At 38.4% G+C, this 24,632-nt stretch overlaps 4 protein-coding genes across 5 annotated transcripts; 2 read left to right on the top strand and 2 right to left on the bottom strand.

Annotated features, from left to right (window-relative positions):
* The first annotated feature begins 4 nt into the window (after positions 1-4).
* On the top strand, positions 5-3,721 carry LOC121253254 (2-alkenal reductase (NADP(+)-dependent)-like). Of its 2 annotated transcripts, XM_041153250.1 has the most exons (6): positions 29-270; positions 699-702; positions 1,189-1,369; positions 1,615-1,781; positions 2,478-2,560; positions 3,132-3,721. In XM_041153250.1, exons 1-6 carry the CDS (start codon positions 116-118, stop codon positions 3,508-3,510), a joined length of 969 nt encoding a protein of 322 aa, XP_041009184.1. In that variant the 5' UTR covers positions 29-115; the 3' UTR covers positions 3,511-3,721. The 2 variants fall into 2 exon arrangements, with proteins under 2 accessions (XP_041009183.1, XP_041009184.1); XM_041153249.1 differs by lacking the exon at positions 699-702 and having other exon boundaries at positions 5-370; positions 1,192-1,369.
* Positions 3,722-5,723: 2,002 nt separating this feature from the next.
* On the top strand, positions 5,724-7,261 carry LOC121252842. The gene is made up of 2 exons (XM_041152672.1): positions 5,724-6,041; positions 6,414-7,261. Exons 1-2 carry the CDS (start codon positions 5,875-5,877, stop codon positions 6,733-6,735), a joined length of 489 nt encoding a protein of 162 aa, XP_041008606.1. The 5' UTR covers positions 5,724-5,874; the 3' UTR covers positions 6,736-7,261.
* Positions 7,071-9,533, bottom strand: LOC121252841 (11S globulin seed storage protein 2-like). Its single transcript, XM_041152671.1, has 4 exons — positions 9,174-9,533; positions 8,702-9,000; positions 7,767-8,240; positions 7,071-7,671 (listed from the first exon to the last, which is right to left on the bottom strand). The coding sequence occupies exons 1-4, from the start codon at positions 9,466-9,468 to the stop codon at positions 7,294-7,296; spliced, it is 1,446 nt and encodes a 481-aa protein (XP_041008605.1). The 5' UTR covers positions 9,469-9,533; the 3' UTR covers positions 7,071-7,293.
* A 702-nt stretch (positions 9,534-10,235) lies between these two features.
* LOC121252475 (pre-mRNA-splicing factor SLU7-A-like) lies at positions 10,236-14,670 on the bottom strand. Its single transcript, XM_041152144.1, has 10 exons — positions 14,510-14,670; positions 13,924-14,087; positions 13,718-13,830; positions 13,155-13,565; positions 12,844-12,979; positions 12,429-12,728; positions 11,621-11,837; positions 11,303-11,406; positions 10,842-10,910; positions 10,236-10,711 (listed from the first exon to the last, which is right to left on the bottom strand). The coding sequence occupies exons 1-10, from the start codon at positions 14,523-14,525 to the stop codon at positions 10,634-10,636; spliced, it is 1,608 nt and encodes a 535-aa protein (XP_041008078.1). The 5' UTR covers positions 14,526-14,670; the 3' UTR covers positions 10,236-10,633.
* Between the last annotated feature and the right edge of the window lie 9,962 nt (positions 14,671-24,632).

The raw sequence follows: 24,632 nt of genomic DNA, 5'->3' as shown, positions 1-24,632 counted from the left end.
CACGTACTGATACTGTTGTTCTTTAAGGCGGATAAAGAGGAAAGTAACAACAAGTGGAACTGGAAAGCAGAAACAAATACACAATCAGAGAGAGAGAGAGAGAGAGAGAGAGAGAATGGCGAGTGGTGGTGTCGGTGAGGAAGTGAGGAACAAGCAGGTGATATTGAGGGAATACGTGTCTGGTTTTCCAAAGGAGTCGGACATGTCTGTGAGAAGTGTAACCATGAAGCTGAAGGTTCCGACGGAGGACTCCAACATGAGCAAGGCGATGTTGGTGAAGAATCTTTACTTGTCGTGTGATCCCTATATGCGTATCCGGATGACAAAAATTCAGGGTCCTAACCTTTTTACCCCCTTTCCACTTTCCTCTGTAAGCACACCACCACTACTTTCTCATCTCTTTCCCACCTTTCACTTTCTTTAAGCTGGTTGATGCATATGGAATCCCTCTAGTTTTTGTTTTGTTGAAAAGCTTTCACATACCTCCTTAGTTACTCTTGATCACTCTGTTTAGTTTCTCTGTTTTTTTTCCTTCTTTCAACTCTTCTTCTAATCTTCTTATCCATATTTTTTGAAAAAATAATTAATCTCCACGTTGAAAAGGATATCAAGAATCAATATAACACGTCAATTGAGCACAAACCCGTTTAATTAATTTTTTGGATTTATTTTTATCTTACTATTTACAAAATTTTAAGACATTTTATTGAGTTTTAAAAAATAGAAAAAAAAATTTAATGTTATGAAGTTAAAAATTGTTTAAATATAATTTTTTATTTTGAAATTTGTATAAAGTTTTATTAATTTTTGAATTTGAATAATGATTAAATGAAAAAGTTGAAAATTTAAAATTGAAAAGTATTTTGTATTTGAGTGATGTCTTATAATAAAATAACTAGAAATTTTGAGAATTTTATACATCAGGTGTCAAAATACATCTAACTTTTGAACTAGGTGTTATATAATAAGTGCCAGAATTAATATTTCGGAGGTCACGTCGCATAAGAGATGGTAATTAAGAACGGGATAAGCTTAATTTTCCAAATTAAGAACAAAAAAATATGCTCAACGTTAAGAAAAAGAAAGGAAAACATATATTGGTAAGACTGGAAATTGTGAAATAACTCAATTTGTAACGTGTAAGAAGAAGCTTGCAATGATAGATCTTTGTGCTTTGGTCATAAAATGCAGCCATTACGTGGGTTTGGGGTGGCCAGAGTTTTGGAATCGAAAAACCCAGACTACAAGGAAGGTGACTTGATCTGGGGCACAACCGGATGGGAAGAGTACAGTCTTGTCACGGAAAAGGAAGCCCTCTTTAAAATCCAGCACACTGATGTGCCCCTTTCCTACTACACTGGAATTCTTGGTAAGTTGTCTGTTTTGGAGGATGAATATCTTTTACATGCTAAGGACACTCAGAGATTAAATTGGCGTTGCATGTCAATGAATGCTGCAGATGTATGCTTTTGTTTTATTTGAGTGAGATTACCTCTCAGTACTTGCGATCCAGAACATGGTTTTTCGTAGTTTTTTTTGCAATTTGTTGACTCTCCTCGTATAAGTAGTATCTATTGTCGTTGTAATTGTCTGTGCGTTTGGGTTTTATTGTAGGTATGCCTGGTTTGACTGCTTTTGCCGGTTTCTACGAAATTTGTTCTCCCAAGAAAGGAGAATATGTTTTCATTTCTGCAGCAGCCGGTGCAGTTGGTCAGCTGGTTGGGCAATTTGCAAAGCTGATGGGTTGTTATGTTGTTGGAAGTGCTGGAAGTAAAGAAAAGGTTTTGTGTTTCTCTGTTTTGCTTGCTTATTGGTTTAATCCCCAAGTATTCTTTATTCAATGGCTACCATCTTTGAAAGTTTGCCTCTCATAAAGCAATTTAGTTACGTGCCATGGCCTTGATAAAGAGTAGTTGAGCTCATCTTGCCATGTGTGTCATTTGGTTTCTTTGCAAATTTTAGAGTCAATCCGAGCCAACTCGTGGACTCTCAGTACAATGGTGAGAGTTGTCTGGGAAATACGTGTACCATCCCATCTTGGATTCTTGACACTGGAATGCATGTATTTCCAACATGAATCTCGCCTTTTCCTCTGTTCATCAGAATTCCTTTTTTTTTTTTTTTTTTTTAAAAAAAAGATTTTATTCGCACAATTTTTGTAGTTTTTCTACACTATTCTGATTTTCTCTGCCCAATGGAATGGCTGTAGGGTTTATGGACCACGATGTTTTGGCCACTATGTTACCTGTGTTCCTTATGAAAACTTTGATGGGAAACATTAGGCATATCAAAGATCCTTTTTTTTGAGGAAAACACTTTCATATACTGTAGGTGATTATCGGTAGACAGTATTCTTCACAAGGTTTCGAGGTCTTATCTCTGCAATATCTTCCTTTCCCCTCCCTTTCTCTGTTTCAGAAGAGAGTGGCCAGATCATTCAATGCTTTATTCTGTTTGTTTCCTTTGGTTCTGTGCAGGTTGATCTGCTTAAGAACAAGTTTGGATTTGATGGGGCTTTCAATTATAAGGAAGAAAATGACTTGGATGCTGCTTTGAAAAGGTCGGTTCATATACATCACATATCACAGTTTATCATTCTATAGGTTTAAGAAACATCTGAATATCAGATGGTGATGAAGTTGTTCCATTTTTGCTTCATGTACATATCTGTGTCTATGCTATAACCATAAATGGCATGGTACCGATCATCGTAAATGATACTAGAGAAGAAGAAGAAGAATATAACCACTCATTATTATGAAACTGCATCTTCTCGAAGTGATGTAGACATGTGGAAAGAACACATCGATGGAAAATTCTACTAACAATTGAAGATTAAGATTATGATGGAAATTCATAAGATTTGTCTTATAATCTTATTTTTTTGCAATGTTAAATCCTTCTTATAATAGTAATTGTGCTGTATGCATCTAATTAGCAAATAAAATGGAGTACTAAAATGAGGCAGAATAGGGACGTGGAAAGGGAGGGGAAACATAGTTCTTTTAGCGAAAGAGGATCATATTTTTACATGATAATAGCCAGGCCATACTATACAACCATTAATCGTAAGCTGTAGCATTGATTTCTCGAGCATTTGGTTACTGCCTTTACAATTTATGAGTGACCAGGTTCTTCCCTGAAGGCATTGACATCTACTTCGAGCATGTTGGGGGGAAAATGCTTGATGCTGTGCTAGTTAACATGAGAGACCATGGCAGGATTGCTGTATGTGGAATGATCTCACAATACAATCTTGATAAGCCTGAAGGTATTCACAACTTGATGTGCATTGTTTATAAGAGGATCCACATAAAGGGATTTGCGGTCTTTGATTACTTCGATCTCTATCCTAAGTTCTTGGATGTAGTGCTACCATATATCAGAGAAGGGAAGATAGTGTATGTGGAGGATATAGCCGAAGGACTTGAGAGTGGCCCGGCAGCTCTGGTTGGGCTCTTCAGTGGCCGCAATGTCGGGAAACAAGTAGTTGTGGTTTCTCATGAGTGATCTAGACTTCTTTTTTATGTCCTTTTGCATCTGTTGTGTTGAGTTTCATGTCCGAATGCGTTTGATATCTAGTGATTCACCTAATTGTGGTATGAGAAAGCTGTGTCTGTATCTAGGGTCAGGTTTACGGTTTGTTGCATGTTACAGGAAATGTACCATCTAACTAATGGATGGTATATAATTTTTCATTAAGAAAAGTGTATTCAATAAACCCTAGGGCTGGTTTGGTTATACAAAATTAAATTATCTCATCTCATCTCCTATAATCATTATAACTTTTTTAAACTCTCACGCAAAATAATATAAACAATTTAATTTTTTCAAATCAAATAATATTATAACAATATTTTATTCAACTTTCGACAAAATATCTCATCTAAACACCAAACAATGCCCAAGTACGTACTTCCATTTCCCAGAGGAAATCACAATGTTAATATTGATACTAATGAAGGTTCTATTTATTGTATGATGCTAATTTAGTTACAAAATATTTTCTTCTAATATACCCAACTGTTTATAACTATTTCTCTATAAACAAGAAGCCTTCACCTCTGTTCAGGCAAGGCAGCCACAATTATCAATTACTTGACACTTAATGAGCAACAAGCTGGTCATGTGCTCTTTGTACTGTTCCCTAATATAGATTTTCCTGACATATGGCTGAGAGAAAGACACTCTGCATAAGTTAAGAGTCATCTAGGAATTGAATGAATTTGTAGGCACTGAGGAACTTCAACTGATCACTGATAAGGTACTTAAACGATACTGATAATATCTGCCTAAGTAAATCCAGTTAAGCTCGCAATTACTTTGTTCTTAGAACCCCTTTTTGATGATTGTTCTTTTTCCTTTTCGGTTATGGGTGATAAATTATAATAATTTGGATTATAACTGGTCGGATGGGATGTGTCCCATATGAGTTCTTTTCCAGACGATGAAGGCAATAGAAAATGGGAAAGACTGACTGTTAGAAATTCATTCTGAAGTTAAATCCGACTACAAAATAGAAATTGTGAACAGATTACCAGACTCTCATAGGCTGTACTCTGTGAATTGGTCCCTTATCTGGAAGTTAACCAAAGCATGTGAGACAAAAACTACTGCTATAATATGGACAATTGACTGAGACATTTTACCAGCAAAGACTGTGATAAGATTGGCCATTCAATATGATTTATATAAATAAATGATAAGATGGCATTTTATATATCCTTGAACAGACATGCAAATTAATAGGCAGGCATATTAAAAGAAAGAGGTTGCAGCATATTACAAACTCTGCATCAATGGCTCCACTTCTTGTACATTTTCATATATGATGCCCTTTTTAAGGGTTTTATTTACTCTGATCTTCCTATTGTCATACTTTCGGGTAAGGCTTTTATTGTTGAGGCTAAGAGCCGATCGAGCAACCGAGAAACAAAACTACGGGCTGCATGGCACTAGGATTACATCTTAACATTAATTTGTAGCCCTCCCCTCACAGGAAGACCTTGACCTTGAGCGAACCAAAATGCTCTCCTGCCTGTTAAATTTGAGTCTCCTTGCTTCCTCTTTCGAGATTTGGAAGGCGTTTGCCAACACTTCCTCTTTTCAAGGCCCTAATGGCTGAGGTTCTGCATGCAAGAGGACTAATCATGGCGTTCTCATTAGTCTTGAAGGCAACCCACTCGAAACCCACTATGTATGATTTGTTTATTTAAGATTTGTTTAAATTATTGTTGTATAACATTTCCTGTGTAGAAAGGGATAGTTCACGAGACTTTATTTATGTGTAGAATTGAATTACCTGAATTTGAGAGAGAGAATGTTGCAAAAGAAGTCCCACTTTACTCTTGATCTCTACGATTTCCCAATGGGTTTCGGTCGCCATAGAAGTCAACAGAACTGTTTGAAAAAGTGGGATACAAAGTAATTGGGTTTGCAACGCTGTTCGTATTTATTATTCGAATAATGTTAGAGAATAGTTATCGTAATAGTATATATTTTATATTTATTATATGATTGTTTTTAATTCTTTATTTTTTTATTTTATATTTGAAAGATATATAATTTAGATGATGTCGCGTTATGTGTTTAAAATAATTGTTTCTAACAGTAACAAAATTTATTTTTTTAATTTATTTTTTAAATTTTCAATATAATAAAAATTGTAAGTAACATCTTCCAGGACAAATAAAGAAAGAAACAAAAATTGTTTGGAAAACGGAACTGGCACGAGGACAGCTCCAGTTACCAAGGGACACTGCTGTCGCTGACAAGCGTTTTGAATTCGAGTCGAGCAATAATCTCAGACTGCTGGATAGCAGGTTCTGCATAGAAAATGAAAGCATATTAGTTCAGTTGGGAAGGTAGAGAAAAATGGGGAGGCTATATCCACCGAGTCCGCGCACTCTTTCTCTTCTTTTCCTCCTCTTTGTTTCTAGCTTTGCAGCTTCGTCAGAAGCTGCGGCAACATCAACAAGGCTAGCTCAGAAGGGATGGCCTGGGTTTCTCTTCACAAGAACTAGAGGAAGATGCACTCCCCTGTAAGATCTCTCTCTCAAACCAAAACAATCTGTCATGTAGATAGCGAGTCTTTACACCCATGCATATTTGTACGCATTTTTTGAATAGATACTTTCACATACCTCCGTATGTATATTTAGAATATATTTAGAAGACATTTTTTCAAGGTACCCAGAAGGGGATTTCGTGAAAACACGACTCTGATGGAATGGTCCGAGTTCGACGTAACAACTCGGAGTCGTTTGGTTCAAGAACATTGAGTACAAAAAAACACATTTTTATTTATGAAAGAAAATGGGGTGCATATAGTTTTACTGAGTCAAAAATCTCGGCGGGGTGGACTCCGATCTGACCCCGGTGGCTGTGGCGGCGTGGATGACCATATATGTCAGGTACTGGAGCAGCAGGAATGAGGCGTGGCCGAGGATGGTCCCACAGGAAGCAACATTGTCTAAGGTGTTCGGATGGAGGGCGAGTGAACGCTACAGATCTGATCTGACTCTGTTGGAAGCAACAGCGAGAAAAGACGAGGAGAACGCTTTCCACAGGTTGCTGAAGCAGGGGACTGCATCGCTGCTCAATTCATATGCCAGAAAGGGTTTTCCTTACTCGGCTTGGGAGATTAAGACTTTGGTTTTACAAGCACTGGTGTCGGAAGAGGCTGCAGTTCGTCAAGCTCAAGGTTTCTCTGTTGCCAATGAGGCCTGTAGCTAGTGTGTTATTAAACCCATGTTTCTGTCTGTGTTTTGTTTTTTGAGAAGCCTTTGTTTGGTTTTGTGGATTAATGCACAACAGCCTTTTTTTTTTTTTTTTTTTTTTTTTTTTTATGGGTCTAGTGTTTGGTGTTGGTCTGTCTATATTTTGGGAGTCCAGCAATGGTGATGTTGGAGATCTTGTATCAAATCAAGCAGTGCGTACAAAAATTTCCTATATACTGTTAATGATTGCGTTGGATTGATATTCAGTCATTGATCGGAAGTCTAAAACAGTAGTGAAAAAACAAATTAAAAATTATGAAATCACAGCACCGAACCAACCACACAAGTTAATAAAGAAGAAAAAAAAAGACCACATTTTATTCATTTTATTGAAGGCTGCCTTCATGCATATTTGTACACTCAGTTTATACTACTCAAGTTTCCTCAAGATGTTAAACAGCCTTCTGCACTCCATTCTTACAAGAAGGGCTAGCTCTTAATAGTGGCCTAAGGACTAGTACTAGTGGCATTACTAAAACAAACATAAGAAAATTACATAACCCAATCTCCTTAATTAAGAAGATCGGCTGGAGGATAGAAGGAAACTCTGGTGGCCTCTGTTGTGCTTCAAGTTCTGGGCTTCTCTAGGGGACATTTGGAATGAGTTTGTGAGGACATCTATGGGCATGGCCCTTACGACCGAGGTGTAGCCTGCCATGGGGCTCTTCATTGGCTGGCCGGAAGTCTTGATCGTCACGTATTCGAAGCCATTGTTTCCAGCCCTGGCTGTAGTCGCATAGAACTGAGGGATTACATACACGTCTCCACGCTTAACCCTCTCGTCAAACACATTGTTCCCGTTGTCGTCCACAATCTGAACCCGGGCCTCACCCCTTAGCACGTAGACAACTCTATTGTCTGTCATGGACCAGTGCGGTGTGTACAATGCATTCTGCAACATTGAAAGTACGTATTATATTAACGTTTTCTCATCATATAAATCTTTTTCTTAGCTTAATTTTAAGATTCAGAGTCAATGTGAATTACCGGGAAAAGATGGCCTTTCTCTGCACTCATGTCAAGGTATCGAAGGATTGGAAGCTTGTGCTGGTTCACGATGTTTACTCTTCCGGCTTGCCTGGAGAAAACGTCGGATTCGGTTTGGGTGTCCAGGTTGTGTCTAATTCTTGTAGTACACACAGTTTCTTCCAACCCATTAACTATCTGTCTCTGCCCTTCTTGTACGTCTTCGTCAGGTCTCATCATGCGGCGCATTTCGTCTTGGCACTTGACGATGATGCCCCGCCGGTTATCATCTTCCTGCAATCTCCTAGCGATAGTGTCCGGAATATTGTAGGCTTCAGCCAGCAGTTCCTCACTGAATCCATTGAATATGTTCTGGAAGCTACCTCTCTGTTCACGCCTACTCCTTTGGCTGCGTTGTTCTTGCCTTTCTTCCTGACGGCTACCGCTTTGGCCGCGTTGTCCATCCCTTGGTTCCCCGCCGGCGAGCAAGAATGACTGTGAGACCAAAAGAAAGTAAGCTGTTTAAAAATGGATTCAGATTCTCTAAATTTATGGCCGAATTCAAAGCCGGCTTGAAACGAACCCAGTATCATTTTATATCATTCGAGTGAACTTATTGTGTAATAAATGTTAATTAAACATTGTAGGATGCACTTAAGAGACTAAACATGACAGATGATCCTGTCTTCCAAATTCTGCGGTGGGGATATATCTTATTCCAGAGCGTGTTTCATCATTGTAAACAAAATCCAAATTCCAATAATAAAAAGGTGAAATTTTATAATGTGTCTAATACTACAATTATAGAACCATATTTTTGTCACCACATCTGTTAGTAAAAAGCTGCAAGAAATATGGACTAGAAATCCAAGTAAACATACGAAGCATACATGATTTCTAATGTACGTACATACATGATGAGATAAATGAGATGGTGATATGGAGTAATGGGTTACCTTGAATCGGCGGTCAAGTTGGTTAGCATGGTTGCTCAGGTCCACGACAGTAAAGGCAACGAGCTCTTCATTGCCATCATTGTAGCACCAGTGGGCAACACCAGCAGGAATGGCCACGATGTCACCCCGGCGAATCCGGTTCACCTTCTGGTGCTGGTCTGCTCTTCTTGATCTCTGTTGATCTCCTCCACCTTGCAGCTGTCCCATCTGGCTGCTCCGGCGTCTTGATAAATCCTGTGATGTCTCTGACTCATATGTCTCTGCACATCCTGGGTAGGTTAACCCTATCAAACCTTCACCTGCATGTGACAATATAACATTTCATACATTGAAATTAATACTATACCTAAACATTCAAGAAAATATAATACCCAGATAGATCAATCGGCAAATTAGTATGTTTTTGGCCCTAATTATAGATTAAATATGCCATGCATATAAGATTTGGAGCTCTTTTTTCAGGGTTAGTAACCTTGTTCAATGTAAACCAACATAGGGGCTGGCTGGAAGCTAGGCAAAGTGAGTGAATTAGGTTGCACAGTTTGCCTTATCGCCGCAACTCCAGCACATTGGAACTCGTCCTCAGATTCCTCCCACAGCTCAGTACGACCACCCTCCGAGTCAACTACGCGGGCTGGCTCCAGAGTCCTCAGTCTCTGGAGTCTGCATTGCTGAGATGAGCTTCTGCAAGCAGTGGGGTTCGTTTCCTCAGAAGAAGCATAAACTAGCAGAGAGAGAACTAGTGCTAGAACAATCTTGGCCGCCATGGATGAAAGCTAGCACACAGCAAATTGAGAAGAGATGGTGAAAAGAGTTGAGCCATAGAGACCATTTTATAGCGTGGAGGATTTGGAGGTCAGTGTTAAAGGTGGTGAGCCGGGTGGCAATTACACAAGGCTGGCTGGTTGGTTTTGCATGAAGATCGTGTCCTCTTCTTAGACTAATTTGCGCCACCTTGCACGGTTGCAGCTGCCATGCAACTCGGTTATTGAGAGAATCTTAGACGTGGTGGTGCGTGGTGGTGCTGCAAAAGAGCCTTTACTTATACCAAACATTTGTCATGGTTCTTCTGAGAATCAGTGGGCGGTACGATGGTAGAAATACATATAAAATTATATTTAAGAAAAGAAGAAAGAAAAAAGGAGAGGAGAATAAAAAGAAAACAAAAGAGTAAATTAGCAAAAGGATGTACAAATACGTGTAGGAAAGAGCTAGAGATTAATGGCATTGAACCTTGTAGTGACAGAGATGTCACCTAAGAAAGGGTAGGTGTTCTTTGCAAAGGAGCGGTAGAGATTACGGTAATCACGTGCGTATTCTCCGTTTTTACTCTTTACTTGGTGGAGATACATATCTTTACAAGATAATCACCTGCCGTAATTAAATGGTATTTTTTCCAAGAGACAAGTTTCTTTAGAAAATATGGAAACTGTAAATAATTAGAATTCACCTCGCACGTAACTTCAGGTACATATATATATATATATACATACACACACACGTATACATATATATCACTATCAGCACGCCAATATGAAATGTTTTCAACATGTTTGGTTACATGTTTTCCACATGTTTTTTTTATTTTTTTGAGTTTACATATACATATATAGAAGTATGCCACTTACAGCTACAAATATTCTCCACATGGGGTGGAAAGAGTACCAAACGATCATCAGTCAGATAAACGAATGTTTCTTAGCATTCATACACCATCTGGTGCTCTCGACTAAATGGAGCATACAGTAAGAACACAACCAAAAAACAGACATCGGTGATGGAGGATCTATCCCATGTGTTACGTGTACTTGATGCACGAAGTTTGCTATATAGTAAAACTGCATTATAAAGCAGCTTCGAGTAAATCCAGCTTGCAGCAGAAAGAAAGCTTCATGGGTTGTAGCAAGAAGCTCCATCATGGAACGTTTGAAACTAGTGTAAGAAGTCCTTCATTGGATCATCATGATGTACTTTCTTCATCCTGTATGCCTCCATATCCTCAATTGTCACCTGCAATTGATGAAATAATTATGACAAAATCTATGAGAAATCCACACATACAATCTGGCACCAGTTTATAACACGAAGTTCAGCATTCAATTCAGATGCTGGTTCAACCATGGAAGTTGAACGATCTTACCTCATCATTCCATCTAACATTGTATTTGCGCTTTCTCTCATCTCTCTCTTCTCTCCTCCTTCCATCCTCCTGTCCAAGCCACACAATTTTTAGTCAAAAATAATATACATGGGGAACACTTCGAATAAACTGCTCTTAACTAAAAATCTAAAAGTACATAACTAAAGGTTAGGCCAGTTCAAATATAAATTCACCGGTAGTTCTTGTCCTTTCTAGAGCTAGATAGCTCCTAATCTTTTATTTTCCACTTCTTCAAAGAAAAAATTCAAGTTTTAAGGTGTAAGTAGCATTAAGTGTAGAATTTTTTTTTTTTTTTTTTGACAAGTACATTGAGTGCAGAAGTTATAAACACCAAGACCCATACCACCTGAGCATTGGTGGCAAAGCCGTAAAGAATAATAAGAGCAAGATGAAAAGACTAGATGAAAATAATAGTTATCGAAGGTCAGGCCTTCATTCACCTTTTTAAGTGCTTCAGCCAGTAACTTCTCATCCAAAACCAAGTCATCTGGGACATCAGTTCCCCAAGTAGCAAGCCTTTTCTCCTCCACTGGTGAAGGTATCTCTGTTGTAATGTTTCATAATACAAGACAAGTTAAATAAATATAAACTAAAGCCATACAAGCAGAAATAATAAACTATAGAAAATAAATATATATGCTTTCTTATTTATTTTTTTATTGGTAAATATGTTTTTTTTCTATTTATTTATTATCAACACATAAGCTTCCTATTTCCATAAAAATAGGACCCAGAAAAATGACTGGATCTGAACGCACCTTCAGTAGCTTCCTTACGAGCAATATTAGCCTTCATAAGATCTGTTGCAGCCTCAGCAGCTTCTATTCCAGCAGCGCCAGTGCAATAGCTGTTTCGGATCGTTTGCTTGCAGCACTTGTAACCCCACTGATGATCCATCCACCATGAACCCCAAACACTTGTATGGTTGTTGATGAAAACATCTTCTTCGTACTTGCTTCTCGGAAGTGCTTTCTCCTGTGAATAGAATGAGGCAAGACTACATAAGCAGGAAGTAAAACATAATAGATTGACCTCCTTTGGTATTGTTTATGCATTAATAGTTTTACAGTCTAATGCTTACAAAAAAAAAAAAAAAAATTCTTGTACCAAGATACAAATACACCAGTCAATGTATTTTGTCTGAGTGAAAACAACCATATAACATCACAAAGAAGCAATATTAGCTACTGGGAATCTAATAACAATGCACATTAGATTATAATCCCTCAATACTCTACATAGTAACATAATCCAGAAACCCCCAACTCTTCTTACCTAACATCGTTTGCTCATCAACAGTTGAAATTGCAAAATTAGGAGTTATAACCATGCATTGGGATATATGTAGATGAATCATACGCCCCCCACCCCCCACAAAAAAAGAAAGAAAGAACATATATGAGGTATGAAGTCTGGAAACGTTTATCAATTCCATATACTGTTTTAGCCACTCCTGCTCTTCCAAACGGTCCTATTTTTCTTCCACCACAACAACATTACCGCTTCTCAGCTTTGAAGGGTTGCCTCTAACGATAAAAAAGAGTAAACCATTGATATAAACCATACCTGCCCTTTTATGATCCTGCCAGCACGATCATATTCAACTTCTCTTTCACTTTGTCCTAGTAGAAGCTCCATTGGAATGTCTTCTTCAGTAGCCGCATTCCCATACTTCTCCAATATGGTGTCTTTTGTTTGGGACTTCAGTTTCTCCTTAATGACCTTATAATTCTTATAAAGCAACTCAGCTTGAGATGGAGCTGCTTGCATGTGAATGTCTTGCCCCTTATCAAATGCTTCCCAAGCATGGATGTTGAGCTGCTTGAACTCCAAAGCTTCACCACTATTTCTATGTTGGTTATCTCCCTACAACATACAAAGGTTAAAAAAGAAAAGAAAAAAGTGAGATTAATACATAATGCAACCTTGCAAATTGCAAAAAAAAAAAAAAAAAAAAAATCTGATATTCAAGGTCACTTACCCCATAGAACTTCTCATTTGGATCTGCATCTGGAAGAGGATCTTCACGCATGGACCGTGTTTTGGGATCATAGTGTGCAGAGTTGACATCAAGATTTAAAAGATATTTTGCTGTGTCCTCCCGAATACGCAAGTTCCTGCAAACTATATACTTCAGTATACATGCAACCTCCAACCCATAAGGGCGAATATATCAACCCCATAGTTGTAAAGCAAAGCAACCATGGGAGAGCTTACGTTTTCTGAAAAGAAAACACTTTTTTCCTGCGGTTGGATGGCATTAAATAGGTGGCAACGGAAAGGAGAACTCACCTCACAGTTCCAGTACTCCCACCGCCCGTTGTGCGTACACGCTTTTCAACCTTTGCAAAGTCCATTTGCTTGCTCTCATCCACCTTGGCTTCATCTACCCTGAGATCATCTTCATCGTCATCCTCATCGCTTACCTCAGCCTCACCATTTTGGTTATTGTTTTTCTCGAGTTTCTTAAGCTGTTGGTCTTTCAGGTATTTCCTTCGAGCTTCATCCCTTGCTTCATATCTCTCAATGACATAGGCATAGGTGGATGCATCATATCCATTCCAACGGTCCCGTTTCCCATCATAGTCAAGCTCAAAGGTCTCTATTTTTTCATCAGGTGCAATGTGTTTGCTTGTCCACTTTGCTCCCACTTTCCGGGGTCTTTCCATACATGCCTTTGCATCATGTGTCATGGATCCACAGCTGTCAAGAATCATTTCACAATAATTATCCTGACTATGCAATAGAAAAAATAAATAAATAATAACCTAGGCTTTCTTTGTAGTTGGCAAGAAGGGCAGGGGGTTACTAGGTGGTTGTGATGAAGGGAGAGGGAGAGGGGAGAGATCACTCACTTTTCACATGCACCCTTCCTGTACTTATCAGCCTGATAAATTTTGGCACCTCTGTCATACCATGACTTGGTGTAATTCGGATCTGACTTCCACTTCCTTTGATGTTTTAAACTCTAAAAAACAAAAAAATAATAATAATGACGCTTCAATTTCTCCAGATATATATATGCGGAACTAAATGATAAATTAAGAAGGAATGTACTTACAGGTCTCTCAGCGTTGAGATACCAAGGTGCAGATGACATATACTGGGGAATGTGAGGGTTGATCTCTTTTCCATCCTCGTCAACCTCAGCTGGTGCAAGCCCAGCTTTACGCGCCTCTTCCAATTCAATTTGCTTACGATGGTCCTCCCTAGACTTGAAAGCAACTGCAAGCCCCAACATACCACAAAAATAATCATTGGATGAATAAAATTATTTATCGGTCAAGGAAGAGGAATGACAACACTTCACAGAACTGGGGACTAGACCAAAATACATTTGCCAGACAAGACAACTACCTTTTTCCCCAAGCACCACTACAATTAAATTTCCCCCACCAACAAAAAACAACTAAAGGAATCCCTAAAAGAGTTACCTTGGGAACCAATCTAGCAAAACGGCCAAATCCCCCAAATCCCAACTCAGAGACGCAACAAAAAGTTCATATGTATCAATATAAGAATTAAGAAAAACGGAAGCTCCAGGTGATCCCATAAGATTTTCAAAATCATAGTACGAAAAAGGAAAATAGGGCAAACTAGATTTTCACGAGGAAAAGAGAAATAGCGGAAATGAAAAGAAAAAGTACCTGAAGCGGTCGCCATGTTTGATCGATCCTAAAACCCCAAGCTCGCTCTTCGGTTTCAGGAATTCGGAATCTGAAATCAGAAACCCTAGAAATTTAGAGAAGGATATGGTCCTACCGCCTACGGAGAGATGATATTCGAAGCCAAGACAATAGAATTCGGAGCGGTTCTGCTCCTTTGTTTCTTATCTTTGCATCAAAACGACCACGTTTTATTTTATGTTTAATCCTTTTATTGTGAAGTAATTAAATGCAATACGGATCCTACACATGATAAATCGGGTTGGGCTTAAATCCACTCCAACTTTAAGCCCAATATGTTTTCTGTTCTCATATTTCATACATTTTCTTCTTATTTTATTTTATTTTTTGTTGACATCTAAAAATTAAAATTCTAAATTATAATAAATATGATCCTACTTAGGGTTGTTTGGGAATACGCTTCATCTAATCCAATTTCATCTTGTATCATATCATTTTCTTTTCAAACATCACTCAAACACAAACATTTTCAATTTCATATTTTAATTTTTTTTTTATTTAATCATTACAACTTTATCAAAATTTCAAACAAAATACAAAAAACGATTCAAATTTTTTAAATCTTAAAATAGAAATAATATTAAAAAAATTATGTTATAATAATATTGTATCTTTATAATATTTTTATTCAATTTCTTTCTCTTATTTTCCAAAACTCAATAAAATATCATAACTCAAATCATTTCACTACTATTCACAAACAATTTCATAACTATTTACAAATTTCTCATCTCATCTCATTCCCAAATATCTCCCTACTTTAACATTTGAATGGCTTATTATTATTATTATTATTGTTGGGGATAAAGCCTAGTAAGTGAAACTGATACATTGTAATAAAGAGTGAAAACATAAAGCTGTGATTTGATTAGGCTCGAGACAATGAGGCAAGTAAGATTTAAAAGCCAATAAAAAAGGAAAAAAAAAATGAAAGATTGTAAGGCCTAGTTTTTCTTTCTTTTTATTTGTGAAGCCCAGATCGTGCTCGAGGACCCAGCCCATTTTCCTTGGAGGAGTGCAAACGACGTCGTTTGGAGGGGTGGTAAGTTTCTCCCTCATCTCCCCCGATTCCTTCTCCCCCCTCTTTCTCTTTCGGTTTCTTTTCTCTTCTTTCTGGGTTTCCCTCGTCCAAAGGTCTCTCTTACACGTAACCCACATTCACTTCCCGAGTTCCTCTCTTCTCTTCGTTTGGTCTGTTTCCATGAGTCCGAGTTCCATGCCATAATTTTTCCTCCATTTCCTTTCCCTCAAAATCGTTTCTCACTCAGCCGCATCCCTCTGTTTTCTGCAGTGGGTTTTTCTCCCTTCAGACACGGCTCTTCCCTTCCACTTGGTGTTTATTTGCTGTCTACAGGTATCTCTTTCTTCTTCTCTTTTATTCTACTTGTAAGACTCTGAACTCAACCCTCTCAGCCGACCCTCTCTGTTTCTTCACTTGCAGTTTTTGTTGTTGCTTGTGGTTTTTGGTTCGTGGGTCTTCGGTTTTGGCGTTTCGTGTAACCAGTGAAGCCATTACGGGAGAATTTAGCTTCCACGGGTAAGCCATTACGGGAGAATTTAGCTTCCACGGGTAAGCCATTCGCGTTCTCAGTTTCTTATGCACGCACACACACTTTCACTTCAATTATTTTATTTCACTCCAATGAAATTTCTGGTTCATGTTTTCATATAGTGCAGTCCGTGGGTTTTTCTTTGAGCATTTTTCCTTGTATAAACGAGCACCATGTGTTGGAATGTTTTCTGAATTTGGATTATTTGGGTGGGACGTGCAGTGAATTTAATGGATACTCGGGATTGTGTAGTGGCTATTTTTATACTTTTCAAGTTTTGTACGACTGATGGAGTGGAGTGTAAATTATTTGGAGATACATTATTGCTGGATTGGTTGAGTTGTTGGTAGTTGCTCGGAGTTAGGGGCCATTGGAGGGGGTTGATATTTTGATTATTTGAGTTTTGATGTTGGTTTCGGTGGGTGTATAGATCAATATTGAATTTGGTATATGGTTCTTTGGGTTGAAGTATGGGCTGTCCAAGTGATTATATAGTTGTTCGAGTTGAGTTAATTTTACTGAAATATGGTTTAGAATTTGGATCTTATTTTTAGATCGAAATTGTGTTGTTGATCTTTAATACATAGTTTATATATATTATTTTTTATGAATAAGTGACGAGACTGATAGAGGTCGTTTTCAAGGCATAGATAATACGCTGCAGGAGTCAGGTAAGCTAGGTTCCTATACTAGATTGTATAAAAAGAAATAAATTGAGGTTAGTTTGTAAAAATGTGCATGTTATTTTTAAAAGGAAATGTGAAAAACAATCTCAGTAAATATATTTTGCATTTACTCATGAGATACGTATGAAAGAGAAAAGAAATGCTTTTGTCATGAAATGTGTAAACATGAGCAATATCTAACATGATTCTAAAATGTGCAAAAAAGCGATTGCGATATCTATGAATTTTTGTACATATGATATAAAATGATTTCGATTGTTAATGATCAAATGGAAATGATATGAATATGTTCAACACGTGGTTTGATACGATATGAATATGAAAAACTTTTGGCATACTTATCTGTTTTATTCTGATTCTGAATATGTTTCTAATATGATGATACTGGTTCACGTGATATGATTAGTACCAACATGATATGATATGAATGCGCCCACTTTGGAAACAAAGTGGTCTTTTATGTGTTTTTTCCTATATGCACACTCGGGACTCCGAGATTGAAAAAAGGGAAGTTTCACAATATGATACTGCCTGGTTTGGCCACCGGGGATAGCACAACCCTACCACGGGTGTTAAACATGGTATATGATATGATACGATATGAAATGACAAGATGAAGATTTTCAGTTATGTTATGCCAACGTGTTCTTGAATATGAAAATGATTTGTGAATATGAAAAGATTGAAATGTCGCTCTGATTTTTTTGATAATACGTTTTGAGATGTGTATATGAAAATGAAATATTTTGCTTCTACATACCAAACTTTCTAAAAAGGGCTAATATTTACACACTAGTATAGGCTTTCTGCTTACTGAGTTGTTGATAACTCACCCTTTATCTTCAATATTTTTCAGATGATATTGATGATCCAGCTGGGGGTCAGAAATAGAAATTGGAGCTTGGCTAGATATGAATAGAGGGGCGAGTACCTAATGGTACCATTGTTAGATTGAGGGTTTAATTTGAGATTTTTTTGAAGTTCTTTGTGTTATTTAGATCTATTGATACTTAAGGATGTATCAATTTATTATGTTTGGATTATTGGGATATTGTGGAACCACTTTGGTTTATGATTATTTTTATGATGATTTTTAGGAGTTTATATTATGGTTATTTGGAAAATATGAGATCGTGTACTATTTATGAGATCTTTGGACTTGTTAGATGCTTTGGAAGACAGGTTTGTAAGTGACAGGTAGTAATTCTTCTACCCATCTGGGTACGGGGCGTTACAAATATTATACTAAAGATCATTTTATACTAGATTTTATATCTTCAAGACTCATTGCATATGGATGTAGGCGTTAATGCTGAACTTGTAAATTGTTGTGTTCCATTTTATCTTTATTTTCTATTTATTTTATGGTGCATGCCAAGGATGTACACCACAACTACAAGGACCTTCCACCATGCGATCAACTTTTGGTCACCTCTAGCTCGATCGAGAAAGACATGATGAACAATTACCATATTTTGCACTTAAGTATTATGGAAGTAGCATGCATGCTAGCTAGCTAGGGATTATGAAGGATTTATTTTTTGTTGTGTATCTTCCAATGTTCCTTTAAGTATGGTTCATCTTTAGGTTTGCTTGACAGTGGGGCAATATATAAGCAATTTGGAATTCAAATACAATATCAACTCTAAGCACATTGAAAAGACTCCACCAGTGTAGAAACTTTAAATAAATGCATTGATCAATGCTCAATCGAGGAAGGAAAACTCTTAACTCAAGCGATTCTACGTACTGAAGTGCACCGAAGTGTTGACATGGATTAATTTAATGAAACGAACCGTTTTAATTTTACTTGAAGGAGCTGAAGGTTTGGGCGGGATCTGAAGTTAACGAAAAGTTTTGACAAAATGCAAGGTACAGTGCCCTCTCTCTTCTCTCCGTTCCCTCTCTCTTCTCTGGTTTGAGCCCTCCGCGTGCGTGTCTTTTCTTTTCTCTGGTTTGAGCCCCTCCGCTTGCCTTCGTTGCACCACTTTCTCTTGAACACAGCTGCTACCATCGGTATCTCTCTCTCTCTCTCCGGCTCCTTCCAAGTTCAGTCGCTGTGCTAACAACTAGCCACTGCAAGCCACGAACGCCTGATGTATTCTGATGCATAATTTTAGTGTATAATATGGATTTGAGAAAGAAAGAAGAAAATGTATTCTGGAAATCATTTGATTCTATGCTTCTTCACCTTGAACCAAGAAACCCAACATAGAACAGGAGAGATAATATTCCAAATGATTAGAATTAAAAAAGATAAAGAAAATTATAAAGAATTTGGTAAAGACTGAAGTTGTCATGTTAACAGAACAACAACATTTCGGTACTTTCAAGGACCATCTTCTCTTAGTCCACAAGCAAGCCTCCAACAACACTTTTATCACTGAAATGGGGTACACCTGAAGTGGTTTCATCTACTAAAGGTTGCTGCACCTAAATTGGTTGTCACAGTGAACAACAATATTGAATAAATTCTGCCTTTAACACAACACTGGAATTTGTGAAGGCAAAGCTAAAATACTTGGGAATTTGCTATGAAAAATCATAGCAAATTGACTAAAAAGGTCACTGAACAAGTAAGAATACTTGCCAAGGATGAAGATGAGGAACTAACTGATGTGATCCCACCTTATGACCAAGCAAAGGCACTTGGTAAAACAAACATTGATGTTGATCGCATTGCTGCTGGGTTACCATGTGGTAGCGAAGGATTCCTTTTGATGTATGCTCGCTCGAAAAAGCTTGAAAGAGACTTGTACAACGAATGCAAATTAAGTGTTTGACTTTACTGACTTAAATGTGGTTTTCTTTGGAGTGTAAACCCACAAGCTGCTTCATATTCTCTTTATGTCAGTGGTATGAACTGTGTCAAGTTTTTGAAGTATAAGAATTTCTTTTGGAACTTCAGCTATTTTAATTTTGTCAATTCGGTATCTGGAACATGTGACTATTACTTGATAAACTATTTGTAATTTAATTTATATTTGATTGAAAGTGAAAGGACTATTGAGTTTTGTAATTGTTAAATATGATAGACTCGCAAGTTAACTAACATTGTGGATTCTCTTGCAGGCGGTTTGATATAACTCAAATTCCTGATGTCTATGATTCGTGCTAGTAAGTCATCTGTTTCAAATCCATATTGGATCCAAGCAGTAAGAAAGCATGACATTACTTTACACACATATTTGTAATTTTTGTATTTCAAATGGAAATATTATCATTTATTATTGTTAACTTTGTTTACTTCTTTGTTCCTTAATCTCATTCCTTTTGCCTTACCAATCCCCTCCCCCCCCCCCCCCCCTCTTCCAAAAAAAACATCACTTGGGTTTGTTTGTAAGAGTGAATCTGTGCAACATCCAAGACAATTGAAGTGGTCAGTAATAAACGAATTGCCATAAACTTGGGAGGAAGAAAATGTATTCTGGAAATGTTCTATTCTCATTGTATAATGTGAATTTACAAAAGAGTATTTATAGACATTTAGAGCCATAACAGAATTGGCATGCGCATAGTGTCAAGCAGTTGATGTGCCTGTTGTACAAGTGGTATGGCAGAGTGAGTTAGAATATTTCCTGAGCACTATAATACAACCAATCAAAAACAATACAACACAACCACAAAGGTGTCTTCAAGTATGCTTTACGTGACTCCAGAATCTTCTGGACAGTTGGATAAAATGGTGGAGCCTTGCTTAGCCATCGTTGTGCTAGAGGAAGAAGTGATATGTTCAATAGACCCAAGTCAACGAAACCAAGACCACATTAGAGGGAACTAGGCTCCAGCCATTGAGGTCATCTCCACGCATGACAACCATCTCCAAAACTTGGCCAACTACACCGTGAAACACCAAGCTGCTGTCCGCTCGCTGAACGTCTTCTCTACCACAGAAGCCCAGCCCCGTCGCACTGCCACCCAAGCGAGCCAGTCCATACCACTTCCAAAGCCCCTGTCGTGTGTAACTCGAACAAGTAACAACACACATGTGGCGCCCCCAATCCCCCTTATATAAATAAACAGGGATCGAGACGCCAGGATGGTGACAACACGGTCACACATCCCAACGAAGTGCCAGTGTGTGTACATGCAACAATGTACAAATAAAATAATGCAGTGGATAGTCAACTAAGTACCAGAATTTATTTACAATCAAACATCAGTAAAAATTTAAATAGCAGTTATACAGTCATCCATAAAAATATATTACAATAGTTTTCAAATAAACAAACGAGTGATCCCAGATCACTCCTCGGCGGAGCCGTCTTCTCAAGCTCGCCCTCCTCCTCCTCATCTGCATCAAAATCTGCGTTACCACAAAATGGTATCGCAGGTAAGTATGACCCCAAATAACAACGTAATATAAAATGCATTAAATGCAACTAACATGCATGCACATGATGAAATATGCATTTTTCCACAAGACATCATTTTTCCCGAAAATGATAATTTTCCAACACACGCCAAAATCCCATTTTGGCCCAAAATATCCGTAAAACATTTTGCCAGAAAATGATTTACCCAGAAATCCAACTCGCACTATTTTTCTAGAAAATAGTGCATTAATTCCATATGCACCACGCATTAATTCCATATGCACCATGGCCTCCCCTATGGACCATCCGCACGTCCTGGCTTCGTAGCGGTGCTCAGTTCCGCGCCCGGCGCGTACATGGCCAAGCACCCACACTACGCAACGAGCGATGCCCAGTTCCGCGCCCAGCGCGTACGTGGCCAGACATCCTCTAGTCCTCGCCAGCAGAAGGACCACGAAGTCGGCACGAGACTATCTCGTCCGATCCCATTGTCACCCGGCGACAATCCAGGGGACGTTACTCAGTATATTCCGCTCCCGAGTAATCAGAGGAGCTCCACCGAGTTAATACCCCATCTCGGCTTGGGGTCGTGATACACACGCACCCAAAATCCATTCTCACATGAAAATCCAGTTTTCATAACCACATGAACATGAATGTAATACACGAAAACCCAGTTTTCTTTACAAACATGATCATGCATGCCAAATGCAATGTACATGAACCAACACAATATCCAAACCAACAATTACCAATCCAATCAAATCCAACCAAACAACTCCAATCACAAATCCATCCGACCCCCGAACTCCTCGGACTCAGTCCGGCATGCCAAAAATATAGTGAAATGGGTTAGTGCAAAAATACATTTAAATTACGAAAGTTCTTTGGAGAAATACTTACAATGCTATAAAGCAATTTCTAAAGGATCACGAAGCTGCAAGAAGTGGAAAAACAGCTACAGAACAATGTAAAATACACTGTGGCCGTGGGTCACAGATACCCACTTTTCAACGGAGACAAACGAAGACCCAAAAATGATAAGGTAGGGCCTAGGGAGATCGGTGAAGCTAGTGGTGGTGAAGGTTGGCCGTGGGTGGCGGCGCAATGGGCGGTAGAAGTCTAAAATACCCAAATCGGAAATGTAGATGGTGGAGCTTCACCGGTGGTGGATCGGAGCTGGGGTTGGGTCCAATGGGTTGCCAAGAGGTCGATGATGAAGTGGTGTGAAGATGGTGGCCAATGGTAGTGCGACGGCGGCGCAGCGGCGGAAAGAGTGCCGCGGCTTCCAGCTGTGCGTAGAGGCTCACGGCGGCTCAAGGGAGGCTGGAATTGATGGGGGGTGGTCGCCGGCCAGTGGGGGAGTTGCTGGGCTGGGCGGTGCAGGCCACTGCCGGCGCACGGCGGCGGGCTGGGGAGGAGAAGAACGGACGGAGAGAGAGAGAGGGAGCTGGACGCGCGCACGGGAAGGAAACCAGGAAAAGAAAAAGAAAAGAAAGAAGAAAAAAAAAAGGAAGAAAAAGAAAAGAGGAAAGAGAAAATGCAGAGAAAGAAATGAGGTCTAATCCTCATAACTTGGGTCACAAAAATGATCCAACGGAAATGATTTCAAAACCTCAAGTTAAATAAAATAATTTAAATGTAATGGTAAAGTCAACTTGAAATAATTAAATCCCACAGTAATTAAATAAATATTAAAAGCAATTTAAATGCATAACAATAAATAAATATTAAGAAAGCACATAAAAATAATTTTCACCAAATTAAAATCATAGAAATAAACTCATTAAAAATCCAACAAATTTTAAAATACGAGAATAAAATTTAAATAAATAAAAATAATCCTTTAGTAAAAATACACTAAAATGCGGGGTGTTATATCCTCCCCCCTTAAATAAAATTCGTCATCGAAATTGGCATGGTCAACATTAAGACTAAGACAGGAATAAGATTCAACTAAGAGGAGACTAAAAACATACTACCAAAATAGTCCGGCAAGGCCACTCTATAAGCAACAAACCCAACCTTCTCTACGATCTGAAAATGGCCAACATATCTTGGACTAAGCTTTCCTTTCTTACCAAAGCGCTTAACGCCTTTCATAGGAGAGACTTTAAGATAAACCCAATCACCTACTTCAAAGGATAAGTTTCTTCTTCTTGTATCTGCGTAACTTTTCTGGCGACTTTGCGCTTCAGCCATCTTCTTCCTGATAAACTGAACTTGATCCTTCATTTCTTGAATTATCTCAGACCCAAGCAATTTGTTCTCACCAACTTCATCCCAACATAAAGGCGATCTGCACTTCTGTCTATATAAAGCTTCATACGGGACCATCTGAATGGAGGAATGAAAACTGTTATTATAAGAGAACTCGATAAGCGGCAGATGATTCTCCCAACTTCCTTGAAATTCCATGACACAAGACCGCAACATATCCTCCAGAGTCTGAATAGTACGCTCTGATTGACCGTCTGTTTGAGGGTGATAAGCAGTACTAAACTTCAACTTAGTGCCTAAAGCTGCCTGCAAGCTCTTCCAAAATGGGAGGTGAACCGCGGGTCCTGATCTAACACAATACTCTTGGGTACTCCATGCAAACGCACTATCTCCTTGACATATAACCGAGTCAACTTACCCAAAGAGTCAGTATTAATAATAGGCAAGAAATAAGCACTCTTGATCAACCAATCAACAATCGCCCAAATTGAGTTCTTCCCACTAGGAGTCCTCGGCAACCCTACCACAAAATCCATAGAAATATCATCTCACTTCCACTCCGGAATAGGGAGAGGTTGGAGTCTACCAGCAGGTCTCTGATGCTCAGCCTTCACCTGATAGCACGTGGCACATTTCTCAATAAACATGACGATATCCAACATACTCATTTTAGTCCCCCAATGACACATCACGCCCCGTAATCCCAGGTTGACTATGCTATCCAAAATCTCATTTCCTCGAGAACCTTAATACAACATCCAATAAATTTCAATGATCAATAAATCCATACAATAATATGTGCCAACCTCAATCAACTCCTATGCTCCAACTTCTAAACCTTCATTGAATTCTACTTTTGGTAACCTAATAGCCACTTCCAAAGTTAACCATCAATAACAAATTGCACAACCAAATGATTAATCTCTAATTACAAGTATCTTCTCAAAATTCAAGTCACCCCTAATTCTTCAAATCAGCACAATTTGAACTCCTGACTACAACAAAAATACCACGCTTCTGCTGCGCACTCTGATGTTCGCCACATGCATAAAACTTACGTCCTCATGAAACTAACACCATCGAGTACAAAGTGGCTCCATTCCTACTAACCAAAACTCTTATCACAATTTGGTAGAAAAAAATACTCTTCCAAAACTACGAGTTCTAACTCAAATTCCTCAATTAATTTCTACTGCCTTGATCAAAATCAAATTCTATAAAATACATCCATGATCATTGACAGAAAACCAATATCAACCAACCTCAGCATCCCAAATTAAAAATAAGCAACCTCAACCCAAAATACATCCGT

This window comes from Juglans microcarpa x Juglans regia, chromosome 2S, assembly GCF_004785595.1.
Source record: "Juglans microcarpa x Juglans regia isolate MS1-56 chromosome 2S, Jm3101_v1.0, whole genome shotgun sequence".
NCBI classification, from domain to species: domain Eukaryota; kingdom Viridiplantae; phylum Streptophyta; class Magnoliopsida; order Fagales; family Juglandaceae; genus Juglans; species Juglans microcarpa x Juglans regia.
This window is presented reverse-complemented; position numbering and strand designations above follow the sequence as displayed.